Source organism: Carcharhinus amblyrhynchos, chromosome 26, assembly GCF_965287045.1.
Source record: "Carcharhinus amblyrhynchos chromosome 26, sCarAmb.v2.hapA, whole genome shotgun sequence".
Lineage (NCBI taxonomy): Eukaryota > Metazoa > Chordata > Chondrichthyes > Carcharhiniformes > Carcharhinidae > Carcharhinus > Carcharhinus amblyrhynchos.
The window spans coordinates 17,817,422-17,842,687 of record NC_137349.1 but is presented as its reverse complement, the minus strand read 5'-3'; the positions used below and the strand labels follow the sequence as shown (position 1 = coordinate 17,842,687).

The 25,266-nt window shown below is 43.5% G+C and overlaps 1 protein-coding gene across 1 annotated transcript in view; it reads left to right on the top strand.

Annotated features, from left to right (window-relative positions):
- The first annotated feature begins 614 nt into the window (after positions 1-614).
- The window catches only part of LOC145358478 (rho GTPase-activating protein 45-like), a 189,696-nt gene continuing 165,044 nt past the window's right edge, over positions 615-25,266 (top strand). The window contains exons 1-2 of the mRNA XM_080212568.1: positions 615-889; positions 15,374-15,719. Of these exons, the coding sequence (XP_080068694.1) occupies positions 800-889; positions 15,374-15,719 (436 nt within the window). The 5' untranslated portion in view covers positions 615-799. The remainder of the gene's footprint in view (positions 890-15,373; positions 15,720-25,266) is intronic.

The following is a 25,266-nucleotide window of genomic DNA, read 5'->3' as shown; positions in this document are numbered from 1 at the left end:
TCTTCCTGTGCATCAGTTACTTTTCATCAAAAAAAAGCTTTGGGGGCAAAATATTAAACTGTGCGGTTGGAATTTGTAACATTGGGATGTCCCACTGGAGATGGGGGAGCTGTTAAGGGAATTGTCCACAAAGGAGAATGGGGTTAATTGGAGAGCACTTTCAAAGGGATGGGTGGAATGGCCTTGTACTTTACTGCCTGGTTGCGTCCTGGATGTAGATATCTGTCACCCTCCAGAGCAAGACGGTGGCTGCAATGTGTGATATAGGTTATGATTTGATTTATTATTGTCACATATATTGGTATACAGTGAGAAGTATGGTTTCTTGTGCACGATTCAGACATAGCATGCAGTGCATAGGGAAGGAAAGGAGAGGGTGCAGAGTGTGGGTGTTACAGTCAGAGCTAGGGTGTAGAGGTGTGTGTAGCACCTGGCGCCACCCAACTTGAGATGGAGGGAGTAACCCATTGAATTTGTGACATGTTAACATGCATGTTTCTGCTTTGAGAAACCAATGGGCTGGGTGGCTGGGAGTCACATGGGCTGCTCAGAGAGGAGAGAACAAAGTAACGGAATGTGGTTACTGTCACATTGACTGATTGCTGCGGTTTCAGCGCAGCGCGACTGAGCTGCGAAGTTTGGATGGAATTAAGCAGCTAGTAACTTCACTCGCTGGCGCTGAGAGCAAAAAGGGGGGGCTGTCTGCAGCATCGGACCGTCCAGCGAGAGAGACAGGCGGCTATTTTGTCTCTGTGTGTGCGCGCCTGGTAAAGAGATACATTTGTTGTCGCCGGAGAAAATGTTCTCTCGCAAGAAAAGGGAATTGATGAAAACGCCTTCAATATCTAAAAAGAACAGAACAGGAAGTCCTGTACCGCACGGCACATCTGTAAGTTGCAAGCATCCTCTCCTGCTTCAGATGAATGTATTTAAATGATCTTCGGGGCGGTTGCGAAATAGCCAGCCAGCGCTTTGCAAGTATTAGCTGTCAAGGCAAGGCAGGCAAGGCAAGGTCCTGGGGGCGGAAAAGTCATGAACGGGCTGCTAACTGCAACTTTGAGCCGAACCTTTCCCCTCTCCACTCCAATATTTAGCCTCCGTTTATTTATTTGTCCGCCCTGCCTGTGGCAGAGGGAGATTTGCTTTCAGTGAGGTGCTTTTGAACTGTAGGAACAGATAGAAAAAAATATTTTGAGAGAAGCATGCTGAGCAAGCGAAGCCCTGGCAAAAGCAGTTACAGCCCTTACAATATAGGACTGAGGGGCAAGAAAGCAAGAACAAAATCTGGTCTGGATGTGCTTCCCAATCGCCCAAAGGTATGGCTAACGGTAGGTAGAAGATATTTGGGAAGAGAAAATTTGTGTTTTTTTATATAACAGGAGGCTTTATTTAATTCTTCACCAATAACTCGGATCTCTCACTGTGAATATGGATATTAAATATCGAGGTGTATCTTTGCTCGCCGCTGTTGTTTCATTTAAGTTGCTTTGGAGGCAGTTCGTGGTCACATTGTATTGCGAAGCAACACAGTCACTGTTATTGCTAATACCACATCTTTATCGCAAGAGCTGGGTCGCAGTCAAAAAGACTTGAACTAGACCTTCACTCTAAATCGGCCAATTAATCAGCAGGGAAGATCTTGAGTCAGACCCCCATCAGGTGATGCTTCAGACTGTACCAGCAGCCAATGGCATGTGGCATCTGGCACTGACTCTAGACCACCAGCACAGTTAGTTTAGGTAGACCAAAAGAAATAGGTGGAGTCAGTTCATGAGTTACATTTTTTTAAAAACCGTTTTTTTTTCCTTTTTGCGTTTTCACCACGTTCTGTAAGTGGGTGTACGGTGTACAGGGGTTACTAGTTTTAAAAGTTTATTAAAACTGGGAAATTTCAATTCATACATGAATGTTGTAGTTATGCTTTTTTAAAAAAGGAACTATGAATAAGTAAATGGAAACTCGTGTCAGGAAATCTTTACTCTTCCAGTTCATCTGTTTATCCTGTGCTTTATATTCTTTAAGCTGGTTGTGATATGTAGTATTTGCTAAAAAAGGAAGAAAACAAGACTGGGATATGAACAGTGGGAGGAAATAGATTCAAGCTGTCATCGTTCTGCCATCTCGACAGATGTCCTTGGTCTGAACCATCAGTTCACAAAGAGAAATTGGGACCAGGGAATTATTATTTACATTAGCAGACTTTATGCCTTTGCTTTTCAACTGCATGTAATTTAAGTTGTAATTTTATCAAATATGTGTGAAGGGGAATTGTATGCCAGTGGGAGGAAGATGCACTTGTATGGCACTAAGCATTACAAAAAGGGAGACGGGGATATGAGGAACAGGTGGGGAGGTGGATTTGAGACCAGGGAGAAATCAGACATAATCTGATTGGCAGAGCAAACTCGAAGGGCTGAATTTGCCTACTTCTGCTCCTAATTCCTATGTTCCTATGTAAGCAGAGATTACCTTTGCTTTATATTCCTGCTTTGCTGAATTCTGACTGAAATTAGGCTGTATTACCCTTCATCTCAGCAGCTTTGACCTAAGGGAGGAAAAATGTAGACAGAATTCTTCCTTCTGGACACAGTCCTTACTGGAAAGTGTATGTAGTTGAACTTGGAGTGAGGATAGGTTTGGGCCAATTGTGATAGCTGCACATTCTTTACTTTCTTTTAGTGTATCTTCATAAACATATTGATTTTTACCCTTTGGGGAAGGGTGAGGGATGAGGTGGAAGGATTTCTGGGTTGTTTACCAGCCTGTTGAACCGTGTTATAAATGCTCTTTCCATGGCCAACAAGTCCTGATGTTGGACTCTGACCTGGAGCTTCTGGTCCTGCTGCAGGGGTGCTACTGTGCCACAAGCCTGCCTATACTCTCACTGATTTAGTTTTACAAAGAACAGGAATGTGACCAGCCTTGATCCAGTCCCTAAAGCACAAATGTTTTCAGCAATGGCTGGCACTACATTAGAAATTCCATTTAAAACCACTAGCAGAGAGAATGTGAAGACATCACACTTTCAGTAGAGGATGGTGTCTTTAATTTGGGGCTAAAGTGCATTGTTAGAACAGTATGTTTGCAGCCCTGACAAAGGGTCATCCAGACTCGAAACGCTAGCTCTATTCTCTCTGCAAAAATGCTGTCAGACCTGCTGAGATTTTCCAGCATTTTCTGTTCTTGTTTGGAGTTTTACTCTTCAGCAATCAGAGCTACACCTTCTTTCAAACTGTTTAAAATTAACATCCCAAATCCTCCGGTCCTAACATTCCCCTTCAAATTATAATTTGAAGAAAAACCAGTATCTTTGATGTGTGGGTTAAACTGATTGGCTGGGGTAAGTTGCCTCTCAGTGTCAGGGAGATTAGCAGGGTAAATATATGGGGTTGCGGGGATAGGGCCTGGGTGGGATTGTTGTTGGTAAAGGCTCAATGGGCCAAATTGATTTTGGGCAGCACAGTGGCACTGCTGTCTCACAGCTTCAGGGACCTGGGTTCAATTCCGGCCTCAGGTCAATGTCTGTGTGGAGTTTGCACATTCTCCCCGTGTCTGCATGGGTTTCCTCTGGGTGCTCCAGTTTCCTCCCAAAGTCCAAAGATGTGCAGGTTAGGTTGATTGGCCATGCTACATTGAGCCTAGTGCCAGGGGATTAGGAGGGTAACTGTGTGGGGTTACGGGAGTAGGGGCTGGGCGGAGATTGTGGTCAGTGCAGACTTGATGGGCCAAATGGCCACCTTCTACACTGTAGGTATCCTATGATTCTGTGATGTTGATTGAGTTTAAGATGGTGCTGAGTATTAAAAATAGCAAACATTTTATAGCTAGGTGGAAACATAAAGATCCCAGAGATCAGCCGTGATCTGATTGAATAATGGAGCAGGCTTGAAGGGCTGAGTTTGCCTATTTCTCTTATGTTCCTAAAAACAGGATAATAATATAATGATAGATGTAAGTGGACATAATCTAATTGTAAAATTGAAACTGTTTGAAGTTTATTTTTTAGTGTTATAAGTAGGCTTACATTAACACTGCAATGTAGTTACTGTGAAAATCCCCTAGTGGCCACACTCCGGCACCTGTTTGGGTACTCGGAGGGAGAATTTAGCATGGCCAATGCATCTAACCCGCACATCTTTTGGACTATGGGAGGAAACCGGAGCGCCCGGAGGAAACCCACCCCAACATGGGGAGAACGTGCAGACTCCACACAGACAGTGACCCAAGCCAGGAATTGAGCCTGGCTCGCTGGTGTTGTGAAGCAGCAGTGCTAACCACTGTGCCACCCTTGCTGCTTGCATTGGGACATTAAACCTCTTTAAGAACATTTATAAGTCGATTCCCTTCCTTTTATGTGCACCAATATGAATTTGGAAAGGGAGAAGATCAGCCACAGCTCTGGCTCCTGATCATACTCATGTGATTGCTGCTGGAAAGTGCAAATGAATGTAGATCACATTAGAATAGGCTCTGCTTTTCTCTGAGATCCTTTGTATCCAAAATAACAGCCAACATGCATTATGGAGCCATATGTATAAAAAGAATAGTCACTGGGATGAGTTAAGGGGCCTTCGCAGTGGCACAGTGATTAGCAATGCTGCTTCACAATGCCAGGGACTCAGGTTTGATTCCCAGCTTGGGTCACTGTCTGTGCAGTCTGCACGTTCTCCCCGTGTCTGCATGGGTTTCCTTCCACAGTATGAAAGATGTGCTGGTTGGGGGAATTGGCCATGCTAAATTCTCCCTCAGTGTATCCGAACAGGCACCGGAGTGTGCCGACTGGGGAATTTTCACGGTAACTTTATTGCAGTGTTAATGTAAGCCTACTTGTGACAATAATAAATAAGCTTTAAACCTCTAGCATGTGTAGAATGAGGAAAAGGAGGGAAAATGTACAGGTGGGGGCAATATTAAGTTTTTTAATTTTTGTTGTCTGACCACTTCTTTCCCAGGAAATCTGCTTTATTTTCAACATATTGTTTTCTACAATGGAGAAGCATTTGATGAGGGAGAAGCTATCTCTGATAATTTCCAGGACTTGCATGGGGAATTCCTGATTGACCTCTCGGTAGGACTCATGGGAACTGGGAACTTGTATTCTGCAAGTCCTAATGGGAGGTCAGTCAGGAATTCCCCATGCAAATCCTGAGTTATCAAACTACCATCCTAGTTTTCTGCCCCACCTGAATAATTCATCTTAAACTAACACCTCATTTTTAGGTATTAGGGAGACCCATAGCTTTCAAAGGAAGAAGCAGGAGCAATATTTGCCTTGTGGGGATCCCATGCTAAGGTTCAGTTTGAGACCTCTACGTTTTATGAGACTAATACCAACCAGTACCAAAACTGGCACCATTCTATTCTCCTCAGTGCTGTTCGTCATGTCTGGCTTATCGAGGGATTCTGGCCACTCTCAATTAATGGGACAGCGTTCAGTAGGTACTAAAACTAGAATTCCTTTTATTTGCAATAAGACTTGGGTTAGAGAAGCACTGGAGGGAAAGTAAAGAAGGGAAAACTGTGGCAACGAAGAGCAGAGGAAGGATAAATGAATGGTCATGAAATGTGAGGAAGAGGAAGGAGAGTGGAATGGATGGTAATGAAGAGAAGAAGGGGAAAATAATGGCCAACAAAGCAGAAAGGAAAGAAGCAAATGGCAGTAATGAGCAGATAGGAGGCAGTGGAGAGAAGAAGAAAATCCTAGAGCAAGGGAGATGGAATGGAAAAATGAAGCAAGGAAAGACTGAAGTTGGGAATGGTTGGATAGGGGCATGAGAGAAGCTGGGAGCAACAGTTTGGGATTTTAGGAATTGGGAGAGTGTCATCATTGACTAAGGGGCAATAGGTGGGGAGAATGCAAGCTTGGCCTGGAAGAAGGAGACTGTCAGAATGTGAAAGAATGGCAAGGTGGAGAGGCACCTGGTCTCGATAGGATAGAATACCTCTGTGTTCTGAGGCTGTGGAAGACCTGCAAGTTCCTCTCCAAGTCACTCACCATTCTGACTTGGAAATATATCGCCATTCCTTCGCAGTCACTGGGTCAAAATCCAGGACTTCCCTCCCTAACGGCATTGTGAGACAACCCACAACACATGGATAGCAATGTTTCAAGAATGATGTGGAGTTGCTGGCATTGAACTGAGTTAGGCACAGTAAGTGGTCTCACAACACCAGGTTAAAGTCCAACAGGTTTATTTGGTAGCACAAGCTTTTGGAGCGTTGCCCCTCGTAACTCACCTGATGAAGGGGTAATGTTCCAAAAGTTCGTGCTATCAAATAAATCTGTTGGACTTTAATCTGGTGTTGTGCGACCACTTACTGTGTTTCAAGAAGGTGCTCACCACTACTTTCTCAAGGGCAACTAGGATGGGCAATAAATGCTGGCCCCGCCAGCAATGCCCACATCTCATGAATGAATGAAAAAAAGCTCATGTGGAAAAATAATTGTTAAAGGAACTTTTGGGATGATTTGGTTTGCCTGTTTTAGCTTCCAAATAGGAACATCGGAAATAGAGGAGGAGACCATTCAGCCCCTCAAACCTGTTTCGCCATTCAACCTGATTATGGTTGATCTGCTACCTCAATGTGATTTTTATCACACTATCCCCATATTCCTTGGCATCTTTAATATCTAAATGTTATTTTCTTATCCTTTCTATCAATTATAAAGTATACAGGTGCTGAAAACAACCAAAATGTACAATTTCCTTTGTAAAGATTCAGGTATTAATTATTCAAAGTGTGCAAAGGAGTGCCAGTGAGACACATGTGTATTGCAATCTGGTTTTAGCATACAATCTTGATCCCAATTGCCAATTACCATCACTTGGTCTTGTCATAAGGTACTAAAACAAGTGTTGATTACATGCAGTTTTCATAGTCATGATGGGTGGGAGTGAGGGAGGGGGGGGGAGAGAGGGGACTCCCAGCTAGTTTCCCATGACCAAGCGTTCCTTTTCTCCTAGTGACTCACAACACACTCCTTTTAGGTGAAGTCCTCAGAGAATTCCCAGAATAATTGTTGAAGGGGTGTTGCTGAAGCCTCAACTAAGTTTCCTAGAAAAACAGCTAATGATTCCAAAAGTTAAAGTTCAAAAACTTCAAACCTCCAGCAGAGGTGATTTACCTTTAAGTAGCACCAGGAATTCTCGCTATGAATTTGTTTATTCTCAGTCAGCTGGTTGCTATTGGGAGGAGGTCTTGGTTGAAGAGTTATCCAGCAAAATGCCTTGCAGCCTTGTTAATGAGGCAATTAATGTAGCAATCAGCCTCTTAACATCTCTCCAAATGGCCATTCTTAAGGCAAACTTCAACTCCTTTACTAAGATGGCATCTTGCACTAAATGTGGGTGAAACTGTTGTTTCAGCTGAAAACCCATTTTGGTACCTCAGAGATTCTTTACAGCCTGAAGGAGCCACCAAAATTCACCCCCTCAAACTTTCTGAGACAACTTGCCTCCTGGCTCCATCTTCAGAAACACTTCACTAATTTAGCACCTTCAACGTTTGAATATTTCCCCTTCATACTTTTAACTGTGTTCACCAGCAGGGTGGCACAGTGGTTAGCACTGCTGCCTCACAGTGCCAGGGACCCAGGTTCAATTCCATCCTCAGGTGACTGTGTGGAGTTTGCACATTCTCCCTGTGTCTGTGGGCATTTCCTCAGGGTGCTCTTGTTTCCTCCAAAGATGTGCATGGATTAGCTATGCCAAATTGCCCCTTAGTGTCCCAAGATGTGTAGATTAGGGGGATTAGTGCGGTAAATTTGTGGGATTATGGGAATAGGGCCTGGGTAAGATGCTCTGGAGGGTCGTACAGGCTTGAGGGGCCGAATGATCTCCTTCTGCATTAGGGATTTTATGATAATTTCTGCTAACTTGCCCTCTATTACCAGTGAAGGCATGTTGGCTATATCTGCACCCTTTATTGTGAAGTAGCAACTTGTCATCACGCTTTAGAGGTTTATGAAAAGAACCGATCTTCATTTGTTTGGGGGCCACGTAATTTTTTTTAAAGCTGTTTTACGTTTCCAAGGTTGGCGTGAGTGCACCTATGCCCGGTAGTTTTTGTGTGATTACTGCTACAAAGTCCCATGAAGTGAAATATAAGCCAACATTACAGCAAGGTGCACAGAAACAGGAAATCGTGATGCCTCAAGTACATGGGGCTTGAAGCACAGTTGACACCTTTTAAGGGAATAAGCCGTTTGCCACTTCGCTGTTTCCTTATCAAGAGATGACAAAAAAATTACACTTAGTGGAATTTTCCAACAAAAATGTGATTCGAGGAGAAAATACTGTTATGAGTGATTCATCCACCTGATGTTATCTATAACTTTGCCTTCTTTAGATATAAAATAGATTTGTGTCTTCAGATTGAAGCATCCTTTTAATAAACGATATTGAATTTCTTCACACAAAAACATTAGAAAATATATGTTTATAATCTAAATTAAAAACAAAAAAAAACGCTGGTTAAACTCAGCAAGTCTGCAGCATCTGTGGTGAGAGAAATAGAGTTAACCCCAAGATCTCTTAGATCCAAAATGTTAACTCTGTTTATCTCTCTCCACAGATGCTGCCAGACCTACTGAGTTTATCCAGCATTTTGTGTTTTTATTTCTGATTTCCAGCATTCACAGTTTTTTGCTGTTACTTATGACCAGTGTTGCCTGAGGTAGCCAGATGTCCAGATTACCTTTTGCTGGAACAGTAAACATCTGTGTGTAGTGTTCAGGCAAAAGGTAATCTGGATAAGTCTCAAACACAGGAAAGAGGTGCTGGAGCGATGAATGTAGTCGTCACATATGCAACGGGCTCTCATTATATTGAACAAGGATCAGCAAACTGCCCATTTAAGGTGGCACAGTGGTTTGCACTGCTGCCTCACAGTGCCAACCACCCAGGTTCAATTCTGGCCTGGGGTGACTGTGCAAACTCCCCATATCTGCATGGGTTTCCTCCCACACTTCAAAGATGGGTGTGTTAGGTTGATTGGCCATGCCAAATTGCCCCTTTAGTATCAGGGGGATTAACAGGGTAAATGCATGGGGTTATGGGAATAGGGCCTGCATGGGATTGTGGTCGGTGCAGGCTTGATGGCCCGAATGGCTTCCTTCTGCACTGTAGGGATTCTATGATGTAATGATTTGTGGATGTGAATCCCAGGGATCTATAGCGGTTTGAAAGGTTCAGTACCAGAGAAAAGCGCACACCTGCACTTACAATATTTCTCTGCTATCGTTCTCTTTTAAAGGCAGTTTGATATTAAAACAAAAGGGAGAAAATTCCAACAGCGGAGCAAATTTTTTTCAAAGAAATGTGTTTGAGTGAGACTTTAAGCAGCAATATTAACTGTAAGTCAGAACTTGAAAAACATTAGTGTACATTACTATGTTACGTATTTGTGGATGATTAGGAGACATCAAATGCCTCTGTGAAATATGCTTCCTGTGTTGATATTTGAAGTAAACTTGGCAAATGCTGCTGATTGGTAAGAGTGTGATACTCAAATGTCACGAGTGGGTTTCGGGACAGTGATGCACTCAAGTATCTGAAGGCACCACATATTTGGACTGTCAGACTCTTGGGTCATAGTTAGCTTTCAAAAATTAGACTTTAAAGTATTTTTCTACACTTCTGAAAACAGGAACAAAGGAGAAAACCGTCACTAAGATGTTGCGACATTGCAGCTATGGAAATGTGAAAAACATTACCACAGCTGCCAACCCACATGAGGATGAAAATACAGAAATACAGAGAGCACACACGGCAATGGGAAAATGATGGTGAAATTACACTGGGCGTAACTTTAAATACAAACTTTGAAAGATAATGGAATCTGCAGCTCTCTAACGGTTCAGTGACTGAGAGAATCATCCACTCAGTTTCTGAGCTACATGGATCAAGGGCAGCACACTGGCACAGTGGTTAGCACTGCTGCCTCACAGCAGCAGGGACCTGGGTTCAATTCCAGGCTTGGATGACTGTCGATGTGCAGTTTGCACGTTCTCCCCAGGTCTGCATGAGTTTCCTCCGAATGCTTCAGCTTCCCCCCCCGACACTCCAAAGATGTGTCGGTGAGGTGGATTGGCCATGGTAAATTGCCCCTTCGTGTTCAAAGATGTGTGGGTTAGATGGATTCGGAATCATAGAAATCCTACAGTGCAGAAAGAGGACATCTGACCCATCATGTCTGCACCGACCACAATCCCACCCAGGCCCTACCCCCCCATCCTTACACGTTTTTTACCCGCTAATCCCTCGAACCTACACATCTCAGGACACCAAGGGGCAACTCGAACATGGCCAATCGACCCAATCCGCACATCCTCAGACCATGGGAGGAAACTAGAGCACCCGGAGGAAACCCACAGAATGTCTGGGGTTAAGGGATGAGGGAAGGGGCCTGGGTAAAATATTCTGTCCGAGAGACAGCGCAGACTCCATTGGCATCCTTCTGCACTGTATGGATTCTATCACCAGGCGTTATCTATGTTCAGTTTCTCTGTGCTTGGGTCAGCTGATCATAGTATCATAACAAATGGGAGCATCAAAACTGGGTTCAGTGTCTATACTGACTAGGGAGGCTGAAAATACATGACAGTCATAATTATTATCTATCGACCCTTGCTGCATGGATAAAGATTGGGTTCTACTCTGGTGGGTTGAAATGGTCCTGGCACTCATGGTGTACACCCATACATAAAGAATGCCCATTTAGGGAAGTACAGCGGTTGCTCCTGGCACTCCTTGTCCCGTTCACCAGCATGGGACAATATCCTCGAGGGTTGATGGATGCTCTCGTTTATAGGATTTTCTATCTGTTAGCTAGATGTTTAGGGTTTGCGAGCACATCCAGAGATAGTCAGGTTAGGTGGATTGGCCATGCTAAATTGTGCTTTAATGTCGGGGGACTAGCAGGGTAAATAATGGCATTACGGGGATAGAGCCTGGGTGGGACTGTTGTCAGTGTGGCTCAATGGGCTGAATGGCCTCCTTCTGCACTGTAGCAGTTATATGATTAACAGAAATATTCATTTACTGGACTGCAATTGAAAGTTGGAGACCCCATAAAAGCCTGATATCTGCAGTAAATTAGCATAAAATTCACATATCCATCTTGCCAGTGGGAATTGTGCAGCTTCCACTTGGGACCATTAATATATATGGAATCCTCTGTCATTAATCTTGTGGCAGTGGATTCTGACTGCCAAAAGAGAAGACTTTTCAACGCAGAATTAACGTTAAATCCAGATGGGAAAGCATGCCACTATCTTAGTGTTCTCCAGCTCGTCAGAAAGAATGACAGGGCAGATCCTTGGATGAATTGCAAATGGGGTTTGGCAAATGAGCTCCTTTTTGTAATAATGCTGGCTGTAAGTTTAGCTGATGGTAGGTCCTTCGAACCCAATAAAGGTGTTTGGAACTGCTAGCTGCCAGTTATAATGAAGGAACGCTTTCAGTGTTTAAGTAGGTATTGCACATCCACAGTCAAGTCGCAGTTTGAAGAACCAAATACGATCCTACATTTGGTCAGTAATTACCTAATAAACCTTATGATTTGGAAATGCCTTGCAAGATGTTTACAAAATGTGTGGAATTTTGGATTATCCAACATTTTGATAATGATTTCTGGAATAAGGCGTGATTTTGCCATCCATTCATGTCACCATGCTCCCGCTGCAGCGACGTCAGGGAATTTGGCGGCCAGACAAATCTCTGTTCTCTGTGGTGTGGAGGTAAGATTCCGGCCCTCAAGTCAGTTGAAAGGTGTTGTTCGTAGAAACCCACGCAGATATGGGGAGGACATGCATACTCCACTCAGACAGTTGCTGTTTACATTTTCAGAAAGAGACTAATGTGCATCAGCTGTAGCCAATCTGGTGGCAGAGATTGAGGACGTTGTTTGGGCAATCGGCTTTTAACCCCTTAATTGATGGGACATTCAGTAAAATTCCAGTTTCTCAAGCTACGTATTTTAAGAAGCGTATTTTGGCTCACATGTTGGGATGCTGAAACCTAATTTATGATAATGAAGCCACTGATAGGCTGGAATAACCTGATTTATTTTAATATTAACCCTCAATGACAAAAGTAAACATTTGAGCAAGTTTAATTAAATCTAAATGATTCTATATCTGTCTTCCCTTTCTCCATGTTTTGTTACGGATTTCTGTTATTTCCGAACAGGCCGAGGCATTGCAGCCTGACCCAGCCAACCTGGTTTCTATTATTTTATTGTTTGATATTTAGTCTAGACTAATCTTTATATACTAACCATTTTCCTTTTAAAAATAAATGTAGAATCCTTCACTTGTCTTCCTCTCCACTCAGCTCTCAGCGTCCATTTTGGAGAGCGGCATGGTGGCACAGTGGTTGGCACTGCTGCCTCACAATGCCAGGGACCCGTGTTCAATTCCAGCCTCGAGTCACCGTCTGTGTGGAATTTGCATGTTCTCCCCGTGTCTGTGTGTGTTTCCTCCAGGTGCTCCAGTTTCCTCCCACACTCCAAAGATGTGCTGGTTAGGTTGATTGGCTGTGCTAAATTGTCCCTTAGTGTCAGGGTAAACATGAAGGGTCCAAAGATATACAGGTTAGATTGATTGGCCATGTTAAATTGCCCCTTAGTGTCAGGGTAAGTATGAGGGGTTACGGGGATAGGGCCGGGGTGGGGTTGTTGTCAGGTCAGATTCGATGGGCCAAATGGCCCCCTTCTGGGCTATGGTTCTATGTAGAAGCAATCTCAAAAAATTTGGGATATAAATGGCTGAGAAAGTTCAGGCAATCAAAAGCTGACAATCTGAAGATTTGTTTAGTCATCTTAAAACACAAGAAAGCAGATGATGTCACCTGCCACTGGTCAGACAAATAAACTAGTCCCCAGTCAGACACGGGGAGAACATACACACTCCACACAGATAGTGACCGAAGCCAGAAATCAAACCCAGGTCCCTGGCATTGCGAGGCAGCGGTGCTAACCACTGTGCCACCATGCCACCCCTATTCTGGAGGCTATCAGGGAAAATAGGCAGGTGGAGGTAGTTGATAGAACTGACCCTCTGCGACGTCATGTATCCACAGGCCAAAAGATTAGCTGCAGTTGTGGAATTGTGCTTGATTTAGCTTCAGGGACAGGGAGGAACCTGCTGTGATATTTCCCCTGGAGAGTGATTGTTCTATAAAAGGCGCAATGCTAGTCAATCTGTACATGATCTTTTCAAAATATCCAGACAGCTGTGGGGAGTTGGCAGAGGGGAGAGTGAAGTGGCAAGATCTTAAGATATCTGTTGCCAAACTATTCACAGTGACAGATTTGGCAGAAATGAGTTTGACAACTTAATGACTTTGTTCCATCCTTTGTTATATTCTTATGCTTTATTAACACTGTGAACTGACTGTGTCCATTAGTTAATGTTGCAATTGAAAAAGAAGGGAAATTAATATTATGCAATAATTGGTTGACAAATATGCTTTATTGTAAGTAATTTGTTTTGGTATTTACAATGATGTCTAACAATTCATATAATGAGGCATCATTTATTTTGGTATTTTTGGTATAAAATATAAATATTCAAAAAGGGAGGGAGACAGAAAGCAGGAAACGACAATTTTTTTTAGACTTTATTTATTAGTGTCACAAGTAGGCTTACACTAACACTGCAATGAAGTTGCTGTGAAAATCCCCTAGTCACCACATTCCAGCGCCTGTTTGAGTACACTGCAGGAGAATTTAGCATGGCCAATGCACCTAACCAGCACGTCTTTCAAATTGTGAGAGGAAATGGAGCACCTGGAGGAAACCCATGCAGACACAGGGAGAATGTGCAGACTCCACACAGACAATGACCCAAGCTAGGAATCGAACCTGGGTCTCTACAACAGTGCTAACCATTGTGCCATCCAGGTCAGTCAGGTGACAGGGAAAATGTCAGGAGCTATTATTAAAGAGGGTACAACAGAGCACTTAGATGCACTCAAGATAATAAGGCAGAGTCAACATAGTTTTGTGACAGGGCAATCATTTTTAACCAATTTATTCGAGTTCTTTGAAGTAGTCGCACGTGCTGTGGATGAAGGGGGATCCAATAAATGTTCTGTAGTAGGTTTCCAGAAGGCATTCGATAAGATTCCACATCACAAGTTATTGTAGACAATAAAGGCTCATGGTGTAGGGGTTAACATATTGGTATGGATGGAAGATTGACTAGCTTACAGGATGTGGATATGCCGGCGTTGGACTGGGGTAAACACAGTAAAAAGTCTGACAACACCAGGTTTAAGTCCAACCGATTTATTTGATAGTAAACTCACAAGCTTTCGGGGTTTGTCCCTTTTGTCAGGTGACGAAGGGACAAACCCCGAAAGCTTGTGAGGTAGCTAACAGGAAACAGAGTTGGCATAAATGGGTCACTTCCTGGTTAACAAGATATACTGAGATTCGTGCCACAGGAATCAGTGATGGGCCTCAACATTTTACAGTTTATGTAAATGGATGAAGGGACCAAAAGGTATGGTTGCTAAATTTGCCAATGCTGCAGCTTTGGGTAGGAGAGTAGGTTTCACAAATGCCAGAGCCTCTGGCCTATACAGGCAGACTGAGCATTCATAGTTAAAATAAACTGTGGATGGAATCTCCAGTAGGTGTCATTTACGTTGCCACCCATAAATTATGCATTTGTCAGTGTCATTCATCAAATTATTTACACACATTTTTCTCTATTTATTAATGGGGTGTGGATGTCACTGTATGGACCAGCATTTATTGCCCAAATCAAATAGCTCTTGAACTGAGTAGCTGGGCTGTTTTCAGAGAGCATTTTGAGAGTCAACCACATTTCTGTGGATCTGAAATCACATGAAGGACAGCAGAGTTCCTTCCCTAAAGGGCATCAGCGAATCAAATGGGTCTTTACACCAATCGACAATGGTTTCATGGCCATCGTTTGACCTTTGATTCCAGATTTTCCCTTAATTCAAATCTCACCATCTGCCATTCAGGCGCTGGGGGGGAGCGGAGATTCCCAGCCACGCTGTTCCCAAGGCTGGAAATTCCTGCCCAAAGTCAGTGGACCTTTGCATGCTCTACAGTACAATTCCTGGTAGGTAGGACAGGAAAATTCTAGCCCAGGTCTCTGGATTATTGGTCCAGATACCTGCTTTTGCCATTAGTGACAGGGAGGGAAGTGGGGACGGAAGTCCCATCTACGAGGAAGTGAAGATGGGAAGTTGCAGTGATGTGAGTTTTCACAATAAAGAGGAATTCTGAGTAGGAAATGTGGGTTTATATCAAAACGTACCATCCTTATTTGTGCTTATTTGGTTTCTAGCCTTTCAAAAGTCATAGTTTGGATTATTTCCCATTACTCTTTTAGGAGCTACCTCGTAAAGATGCTATTGAGAAACCTGCCTCGCAGTCTGGCGCCTTATCTGAACTATCTGCTGGAGGCACCTCCGCGATAAAGCTCAGTAGTAGCCCGAGTGCTGCCAGCACTCTCAAGAGGCCAACCACTCTGAGTAGACACTCCAGTGCTGCAGGCTTCCCGGTGGCAGGCTCTGGAACCTGGGGATACAGCAAAGGGTACAAAGCCTGTCCAGTATACAGCACCACCAACTCGGAGAGCTACGAGGGACCTGAGGTGGAGGAGATCACACTGTTGCTATATGACGTGTCGAGGTTTGCCGAGACAGTGGAGAAACTGAAGGACATTGTGTTGGAAGGTAAGTGGAGAACTTCAGAAATTGTAGCAGTTAAGATAAGAGACAACAATGACATATGTGATGCAGTTAGAGAACGGAAGCTGTAGATAAAGCAACTTCCTGGTACACAATGGCACATTCAACTACTTTAGCAAGATGTGATATTTGAACATTGAATTTTAATCAAGAAAAATGATCAGTACTCAGTATCTACGATGAGTGCATCGGCTCAGAGACATGGAGGAAGTAAGCAAGGGGCCTACTTGCTGGAGTTATTACTGTGATCTTTATAAGCACATTGTGGGTAATTCTGACTTTGAAAGATTGTGTAAAATAAGCACAATCATCTGTTAAACACCTTTCTCTATTTCCGCTTCCACTGAAACCAGCCTTGCATTTATAAAGTTGGCTTAGATTGTCCAAGGCTTGGGCCACTCGGGAGATAGTGGGCTCTTGCATCATCCATAACATGGCTATAAAGAGGGTCTAACTCTTGCCACCACAGATTAGCTTTGGCTATCCCACTATCCAAATAATCATTAACCACTGTGAATTGTTCTTATTGATCAATACTGACATTTTTTGTATTTAAATGTCCAGATTTCAATCTGATTGAATTGTTCTTCTCTCCATATCCAATGGTTCAAATGCTGGCTAAAAACTGGCAATGAAAACAAGTCACAATTACTTTTCTTTTTTCCCTCTCCCCATTTGTTGCCTGTATTCATACAAATGGTATCTGTACAATTCTTGGTTGTGCTCAGTAGTGCTACTCAGTAATGCTGGGGTTAGAGACACGATGGACAAAGTAAGGTTAAGAGTGTAAATCTGGAGAACAGAGGGGAATCATGTCTGCTTGAATCAGATTTCATTTTGGCAGATTTTGAAATTCATTGAATTCGAATTTCCCTGCGCTAGTAAAAGGGGGGGCAGGGGCAAAGTGATGGGACAATGGGATTGGGGTCAGGATGATTCTCTTACCCAGGATCATACTTCTGTACTTTGACCTACTGAACTGCCCCAGTTTGACAGCATACTTGGGTATGAAAGTCAACTAAGGTTTCAGTTTCAACTGAAATCTCCTAAATTAATTTTCCCAGTATTTAGCTGTGGAGTAATGTTGAGACTGATTCCCCAGGAGGACTTACTGAATCTCATGACCAAATCAAATGAAATCACCATGTGGCACGGTGGTTAGCACTGCTGACTCACAGTGCCAGGGACCCAGGCCCAATTCCAGCCTCGGGTCACTGTCTGTGTGGAGTTTGCACATTCTCCCTGTGTCTGTGTGGGTTTCCTTGGGTAATCTGGCTTCCTCCCACAATCCAAAGATGTGCGGGTTAGGTTGACTGGGCATATTAATTTCACCCTAATGTCCGGGGGATTAGCAGGTTAAATATGAGGCGTTATGGGAATAGGGCCTGGGTGAGATTGTGTTAGGTGCAGACTCGATGGACTGAATGCCCTCCTTCTGCACTGTAGGGATTCTATGATTCAACTTTCAAACACGTCTTCCTTTCTGCATTGACGTCACAGTTCCTCAGCCTTCTGCTCATTACTCATCTACTTTATTAAAAGTTGTGGGGTTTTTTTTTAACAAACTCTCCCTCCTCCAACCACTGTTCAGACCGAAAGGCTTTTCAATCCAGCCTGAAGTGTGTTGCATTGTCATAAAGCAAATCTTAATTTTATACTTGTTTTTGAGTCTAAACGCTCATTGTGGTATTTGAGCTCACTGATTCATTGCTGTTGCAAAGTAACAGAATCTCCCGCGTGTGGATTACTAGCTGTCAAAATTAGTGGTATATACTCAACACCACAGCATACAGTTGTCTGGAGGTCTTGTGGTGCAGTAGGCAGCATCCTTGCCTCTGAGCCAGAAGCTCTGGGTTTGGGTCCTACTCCAGGACTTGATGGCCAAGGAAAGTCCATTTGTAACGTGATCAAACAGATTGAGTATCATCCTGTAAAATCCTTCCAAACACACCAATGGCTGGTGGTAAGAGCAGGAGAGACTTCTGGTCAGTCACGCTTGATGCAAGTGGTGCCCCTCAAGCCATAAGCCTTGCAGGCTAGCAGCCTGTGTCAGGAATTACTAGCTATGGAAACAAACAAAAATCATCTGCCTTAGTGCCCCACTAGGTGAAGGAAGAGAATTGAAATGGAATGCCTTCTAGAAGTGAGAGTGGCTCTTATAGAGGCTACCCTCAAGTACAAAGTGTACGACAGTATAAATAAAATGTACTGTATGATTTCTTCATCGGAGGGGGCCTGAAATGTGAAATGTGGATCCAGAGTCTGCAGAAAACTTGCTTTTGCTTATCTCTGTACTCCTTTTTCCTCCAGACTGCATTGGAGTACTGTGGAAAGTAAGTAAGATGCTGAATAATAGATGTTCCTATGTAAAGAACACACACACCGGTTGTTTCTGAGTGTTCTGAAAATCAATTATACATTTTTTACATTTCTAACCACTTTCGGAGCATTCAGGTAATCAAGGCAGGAATTCTCCTGCCGGTCACACCCTGCCGCCACTAGAAGGAGGCGGGGAGACGGAGAATTTAGCACTCAGCCAAATCACCGTTCACTGCAGTGAGACCAGAGAATCCCGCTGGCGTGAGTGGCTGGAGAATTCCGGCCAGATGTCTCGAGTTATAATTTGTACTTACTTCAAACAGTGAAACATGCTATGCAAATCATGCTGAAGGTTTTATAATTGGATAGTTACAGACTCTAGGAGAATGCCTGGTCCTGGCTGTAACTGTGCCTGTTTATGCCTTGCGATGGGCACATACATAGTAGGATTTATAACATGTAGTTAACTTCAGTAAAACTAGTTATTTCCATATGATTTCAAGAATAATTAATACTCTACTGTAGATGACCTTTTAATTCCAATTTAATGGCATGACTTGCATTTATAGAAGCTATTAATGAAAAATATTCCTGTGTATAGTCATAGTATAAATATATAAAAATAGGGTTTGCCCAGTTTATTTCATTGTTGAGAGTCTGCACTGCTGCATTCTGATGAACATATTAGTCCCAATGTTCCTGGCCTGGATAAAGCACAGAGAGGGGGTGGATCAGGTGTCCATGGCTGGAATTTGGGGTGGAACAGGGTTACCTTATGTTATTTTTGAACTCATTTTCTAATAGAGAAGAGTAGTGGTAAATCCATTTGCACACGCCTATTGTCAAGGAGCTGCCAGACAGTCATGGAACTGTCATCCTTTATAACCTTTAGCAGACTTAATCAGCAGAATTTATTCTCTTTGAAGACCTTTAGAAGGCCCCAAACCTAGGAGACAATGTTCCACTTTCTAGAGCCAAAATCTCCAAAATTTATTTTTACCCACTTATCCTAGAAATGTCCAAGGACACCTCAGGCAAAGTGGCTGCGGTAATAAAAACAGCAAAGGGCAGAAAGAAGTCAGTGAGTGTGGTGGCATCTGGAGAGATCAGACAGAGCTGACCCTTTGAGTTCAATGTGATCTCTTTAAAAGGTGCCTGAGGTCTGTTTTATTTACAAGATCAGACCATGTGCTAGCAGTTGGCTCCAACCATACAAAAATAATCCTCTTCCCCGCAATTTGGAATGGGGTCTATAGCCCCCTATACAAAAGTGGAACAGGAATCCTGTTTGTTGTTGTTAGCATGACCACTCCAAAGAGTTTCAGGCACTATAGATATGCATCAGGGAAATATATAATGGAAAAAATACTAAGGAGTTTTTTGACACCTAATCTTGTCTCAATATCTTTCACATACTGCTACTTGAAATGGGATGAATCTATAGTATGGCACACAGGAAGGAACAATAGATGATAAAAGTACTCAGTGGAAATAGAAAGAAGACTGAGGATCTTAGACAACTTCACACTCAAGTTATTGAACTGCTGTGAAGCACCAATCACCACAATTGTTAAATCCAGTGCAAAAACAGTCAACTGAAAAGTTAGAAACAGCCATGTTGAAACTGAGCAGTGCTATCGTCAGACTGTGCCTTTGCTAGTTTGAATCAACAATGAATGTTTAAGTTCTACAATCATGAAACTAAGCACCAGCATCATAGGACAGGGCTATGGGAAGCTATTGGAGAAACTTTCAGTCTCAAGAAGTGATTAGATGTGATCTTGTGGAAGATAGCGAACAGTGCAGAAAAAGTAGAGCAAAGTAAGCCGAGAGTCTAGAACAAAAAGGCACCGGTTCAAACCGGCCCAATACCAGGAATTTCCTTTTGTATAAATGGCCGGTTTCTGGCTACTGACAAGTAATAAATCTCAATCCTCTGCATTGCTTGAATGAGGACTGTTGATCAAGAAAATTCTCTGGCCTCTTCAGTCATTTCTGTTGACTTGTCAATGCCTATTGTGCAAAGAGAGGGAGTCCAGAGGAAAGCACCCTAACAATGTCTCCCTTGCTCAGTACTCCACTGGAGTGCTAATTTAGATCAGGTAGCCAAGTCCTGGATTGAGACTTCAACCTGTGATCTTCACCCCCAAGGTGAGATTACTGACACCTGAGCCATGCTTACATCAAAAAGCAACTTTTACAATTCTTATTCATTTGTGGGACGTGGGTGTTGCTGGCTGGTCAGCATTTATTGCCCATCCCTAGTTGCCCTTGTAGGGTAGTTGAGAGTCAACCACATTGCTGTTGCTCTGGAGTGGCATGTAGGCCAGACTGAGTAAGGACAGCAGATTTCCTTCCCCAAAAGGCATTAGTGAACCAGATGGGTTTTTCCAACAGTTGACAATGATTTCATGGTCATCAGTACTTTCTTAATTGCAGATATTTTATTGAATTCAAATTCCACCACCTGCCACTCCACTGATTTCCATGTTACTAGTATGACTGAAGTGATTTGCCCAAATAGCAAAGGCAAGTGAAGTGAGATGTGTGCTGGTTACTCACAACATTGACTATGAGAGCTGTGCGCCTTCTCTGTATCCGAAGCATACATATTTGTTTTGCTTTTACCATTTGAAATTGATAGTTCTCTTAATGTATAAACAATTAAGCATTTTCTAGAACTCGTTATGAGATATTTAGCATGTATTAAACATCTTATCCATGTTATCCTGGCTAGTGAACAAACCCCCTTTCAATCTTGCGGCCCACTGAGATGAAGGCGGGCCTCTATTGTGGCCTATTCACTAGCCTAGGTTTCCCATTACAGATCCATGTGAACATCCCAACTGAACTATTCTTTTCTTTTTAGGGAATATGCTCTAATCTATCGGTGGTAATATATATTTTTTAGTAATGGACAAAGTGGCAAGCCTACTCGCTGTTTCAGAAATAAAGTTTAAAGTTTATTTATCAGTGTCTCAAGTAGGCTTAAAGATCCTTACAGATGCTGCCAGACCTGCTGAGATTTTCCAGCATTTTCTCTTTTGGTTTTAGTCTTACATTAACACTGCAGTAAAGTTACTGTGAAAATGCTCTAGTCACCACACTCCGGCACCTGTTCGAGTACACAGAGGGAGAATTTAGCATGACCAATGCACCTAACCAGCACATCTTACGGACTGTGGGAGGAAACTGGAGCAGCCGGAGGAAACCCACGCAGACACAAGGAGAATGTGCAATCTCTGCCCAGTAAGTGACCCAAGCTGGGAATCAAACCCGGCTCCCTGGCGCTGTGAGGCAGCAGTGCTAACCTCCGTGCCACCCTTAACAGTGAAGTGTTTCTACTGATACTGAAAAAAATTGAATCTCAAACAATTAGATTAGTGGGAGCAGTAATTTAACATTGCTCTGGGTGACGGTGGTGAAAATCTGTGGTAGACTTTGTCAGCGGAAGGTCATGGATTGGCGTTTCCATGAGAGACGACATATTTAAATCAGTACAAAGTGCCTGTTCATGGCAGTAAGCAAGCTCACGAGAGATCAGCCCTGGTAGTTAAGGGCACTTTCAAATTGTATGTGATCTCACGTTGCCAAAGTAAGATTTTTAAAGTGGGGAATTATTGCTATTGAAACCATGGTGGATCCCGAAGATAATTAACGTGAGAGATATCCGTTGTAAAAACATATTCTGGGGCAATTTGTAGAACTTTAAGTCCAAGGTACCCTCTCTTCCCTTTAACGATGTTTTTCAATTGTGACAAGGCTAACTTGCACAATGGTGACCTTTAGTTTCCTTTTAGCAAGCTCTGTGGTATGCCACAATGAAACAGGAAATTCTTCTTTATTCGCTCAGTCTGTTAGCTCTACAATAACCAGTTCTGAGGCAACCATCTTTCCCAAATGTTCTCGAGCTCTGACGGATAGTTGAAATAGTCTAGATCCTGGCGCATCCTGAGCGTTGTAGCCTGGAACATTTTACTGGGGAAGGGAAGACTATGTACCACAAGGACCGCAGTACAGAACGATGATGACATTCTTGGAGGAGAGTTGTCTTCAGTAAGATAGCTGAGAGTTAAAACGTACTGACTTTTGATTGGCTTTGGTTAGTGCACTTTCACGCCAGAGACTAAGGCAGTGGAGAATAGTGATCTGAGCTCTCTGCAGAGTGTAAGGGGCGCAACATAAAATGAGCTCACCCTAACCTCCATAGTGTGACTGCCAACTGCACGTTTGGGGACTTCCTAATTTTGAAGACGCAGTCAGTGTGCGAGGGCAGAAGAATGGCTGGTGGAGGAATTGGAAGCATCAGCCTGGTGCAGGGTAGAGATTTTTTTCTAGGACTGACCCTTAGGTAGATTGAAGACTTCATTAACATAAGGTGCAGTTGCTGCCATTGGACTGGAGTAGGCACCGTAAGTAGTCTCACAACACCGGGTTAAAGTCCAACAGGTTTATTTGGTCACTCCAAAAGCTCATACTACCAGATAAATCTGTTGGACCTTAACCTGGTGTTGTGAGAATACTTACTGTACTTAACATAAAGTTCAGCTGAAAGTTAGAGGATGGCCAGGTAGTTTTAGTACCCTCAGCTGATAAGGGACCTGGGATTTTTTTAGTGTTCTTTATTAGTATCGCAAGTGGGCTTACATTAATACTGCAATGAAGTTACTGTGAAAATTCTCTAGTCACCACACTCCAACGCCTGTTCAGGTACAGTGAGGGAGAATTTAGCATGGCCAATGCACCTAACCAGCACATCTTTTGAACTGCGGGAGGAAACCAGAGTACCTGAAGGAAACCCACGCAGACATGGGCAGAATGTGCAAATTCCACATAGATAATGACCCAAGCAGGAATCGTACCTGGGCCCCTGGCACTGTGAGACATCAGTGTTAGTCACTGTGCCATCATACTGCCCTCGGGAAAGGGGTTGTGGGTGGTGGAGGATGGGGGTCCTACCTTTGCTGCTCATCCCGTCACCTACCTTCCCTGTAAAACACCCACCATCACTTGTCTCTGTCCTGGGATCCAACACCGAACCAAGCTTCAGGTAGGTGTAATACTGGCAGCAGCCACAGCTTCCCTAGTGGCACCACTGAGTACAGAAGATACAAACCTGAAGTTGGTTGTTGGAATGATGAAATACCAGGTTAATGCTATATTCCCCTTGCATGTCATTCCCAGTAGAATTAATTAAATAACCACAGGTAGGTAGGATATTGACAGAAGAGAGGGTGACTTCAGAATGAATGTTCCTGATGATGGGGCAGTCTTCAACTAGGGGTCATGGTTTGAGGGGTAAACCTTTTAGGACTGAGGTGAGGAGAAATTTCTTCACCCAGGGGGTGGTGAAAGTGTGGAATTCACTACCACAAAGTGTAGCTAAGGCCAAAATGTTGTCTGATTTCAAGAAGAAATTAGATATAGCTGTTGGGATTAAAAGGATCAAGGGGTATTGGGGGAAGGGGGTATTAGGATATTGAATTTGATGATCAGCCATGGTCAAAATGAATGGCAGAGCAGGCTCGAAGGGCCGAATGGCCTCCTCCTTCTAGTTTCTACGTTTCTATGATATTTTGGAAATCCTGTTATTGAGATCCCATTTACCACCAAGTTACTGTAATTTTTAATTAATAACCATTTTCTTTTGTATCCGCTGGCAACTATTTCCTTTGTGAGATTCTGCACACTCCCATGAGTCATCAGTTCACTGTGGCATCTGTGTCTTATCTAATCAGATTGGTTTAGATGTTACTTCCTGTTGCCACTGTTATACAGCGGAACAACAACTGTTACTTAAATGCTCCTAGTTACACTCAAACTCTTGGTGTAAATCTACTGCAGAGTTGCAGAGACTGAAGTAGCATAAATGATGGAAAGTTATTTCCTGTAACCTGTGGGGATTTCCCGTGTCTTCTCGTTACTTGGCACAGAAAAGGAACTGAGGCCAGCATGTATCAGCCATGATAGTATCAATTAGAGGGGCAGGCTTGAAGGGCCTGGCAGCAGACTCCTGCTTCCATTTCTTGTGTTATTGTGTTCATAGAATCTACAGTGCAGAAGGAGGCCATATGGCCCATCAAGTCTGCACTGACAACAATTCCACCCAGGTCCTATCCCCGTAACCCCATATATTTACTTTCCTAATCCCCCTGACAGTAAAGGGCAATTTAGCATGGCCAGTCAACCTAAACCAGCACATCTTTGGACTGTGGGAGGAAGCTGGGGTACCCAGAGGGAACCCACGCAGACACGGAGAATGTGCAAACTCCACACAGTGACCTGAGGCTGGAATTGATCCCGGATCCCTGGTGCTGTGAGGCAGCAATGCTAACCACTGTGTAGTTCATTGATTGAAGCTGGCAGAGATCCCTGCTATGAAGCTGTTTTGTATTTTCTCCCTACAATGTAGGACCACCTCTTCTCAAGAGGTAACTGCCCTACAGTTATCAGGCACTTGAGAGTCCCTGGTAGTTGTTTTTATTTCTTTACGGGATGTGGGTGTCGCTGGCTGGGCCAGCATTTATTGCCTATCCCCGAGGAGCAATTAAGAATCAACCACCATTGCTGTGGCTCTGGAGCCATGTGACCAGACCAGGTAAGGACGGCAGATTTCCTTCCCTAAAGGGCATTAGTGAATCAGATGGGTTTTTATAAGCAATCAAGAATGGTTTCATTGTCATCTTTAGACTTTTCATTTCAGATTGTCACCATCTGCCATGGTGGGATTCGAACCCAGGTTCCCAGGGCATTACCCTGGCTTACTAGATCAGTGACAATACCACTACGCCACCGCCTCCCTCTTTATGTATGAGCACCAATCATGAGAATCAACAGGCCATTGATCATGGTTGTCAACAGAGCTGAACACAGTCTAGTTCTGACTGACATTCCTACAGAAATGAGAACAGATTCCAGCTCCCATTCCATGTGCTTTTGTATGTAGCTGGGAAAAGTGAATCAGCCACGTCTCCAGCTCCCCATCATGCAGTGCCATATACCCATATTTAAAGTTCCACACAGCTTCCTTGGAGCAACCCACGTTCACTCCACAATCAAAGCGCAGAATGGGCAGGTTGGAGGTCAGGAAACAGATTTTGGAGACTTCTAGTGGGACTTTCCAGCCACCACCACCAACCCTGACGGCATGATTTCCAGCGCCGGAGATGGTTTGTCATTGTTTGCCAGTGGGATCTTCCAGTCCCACTGATGT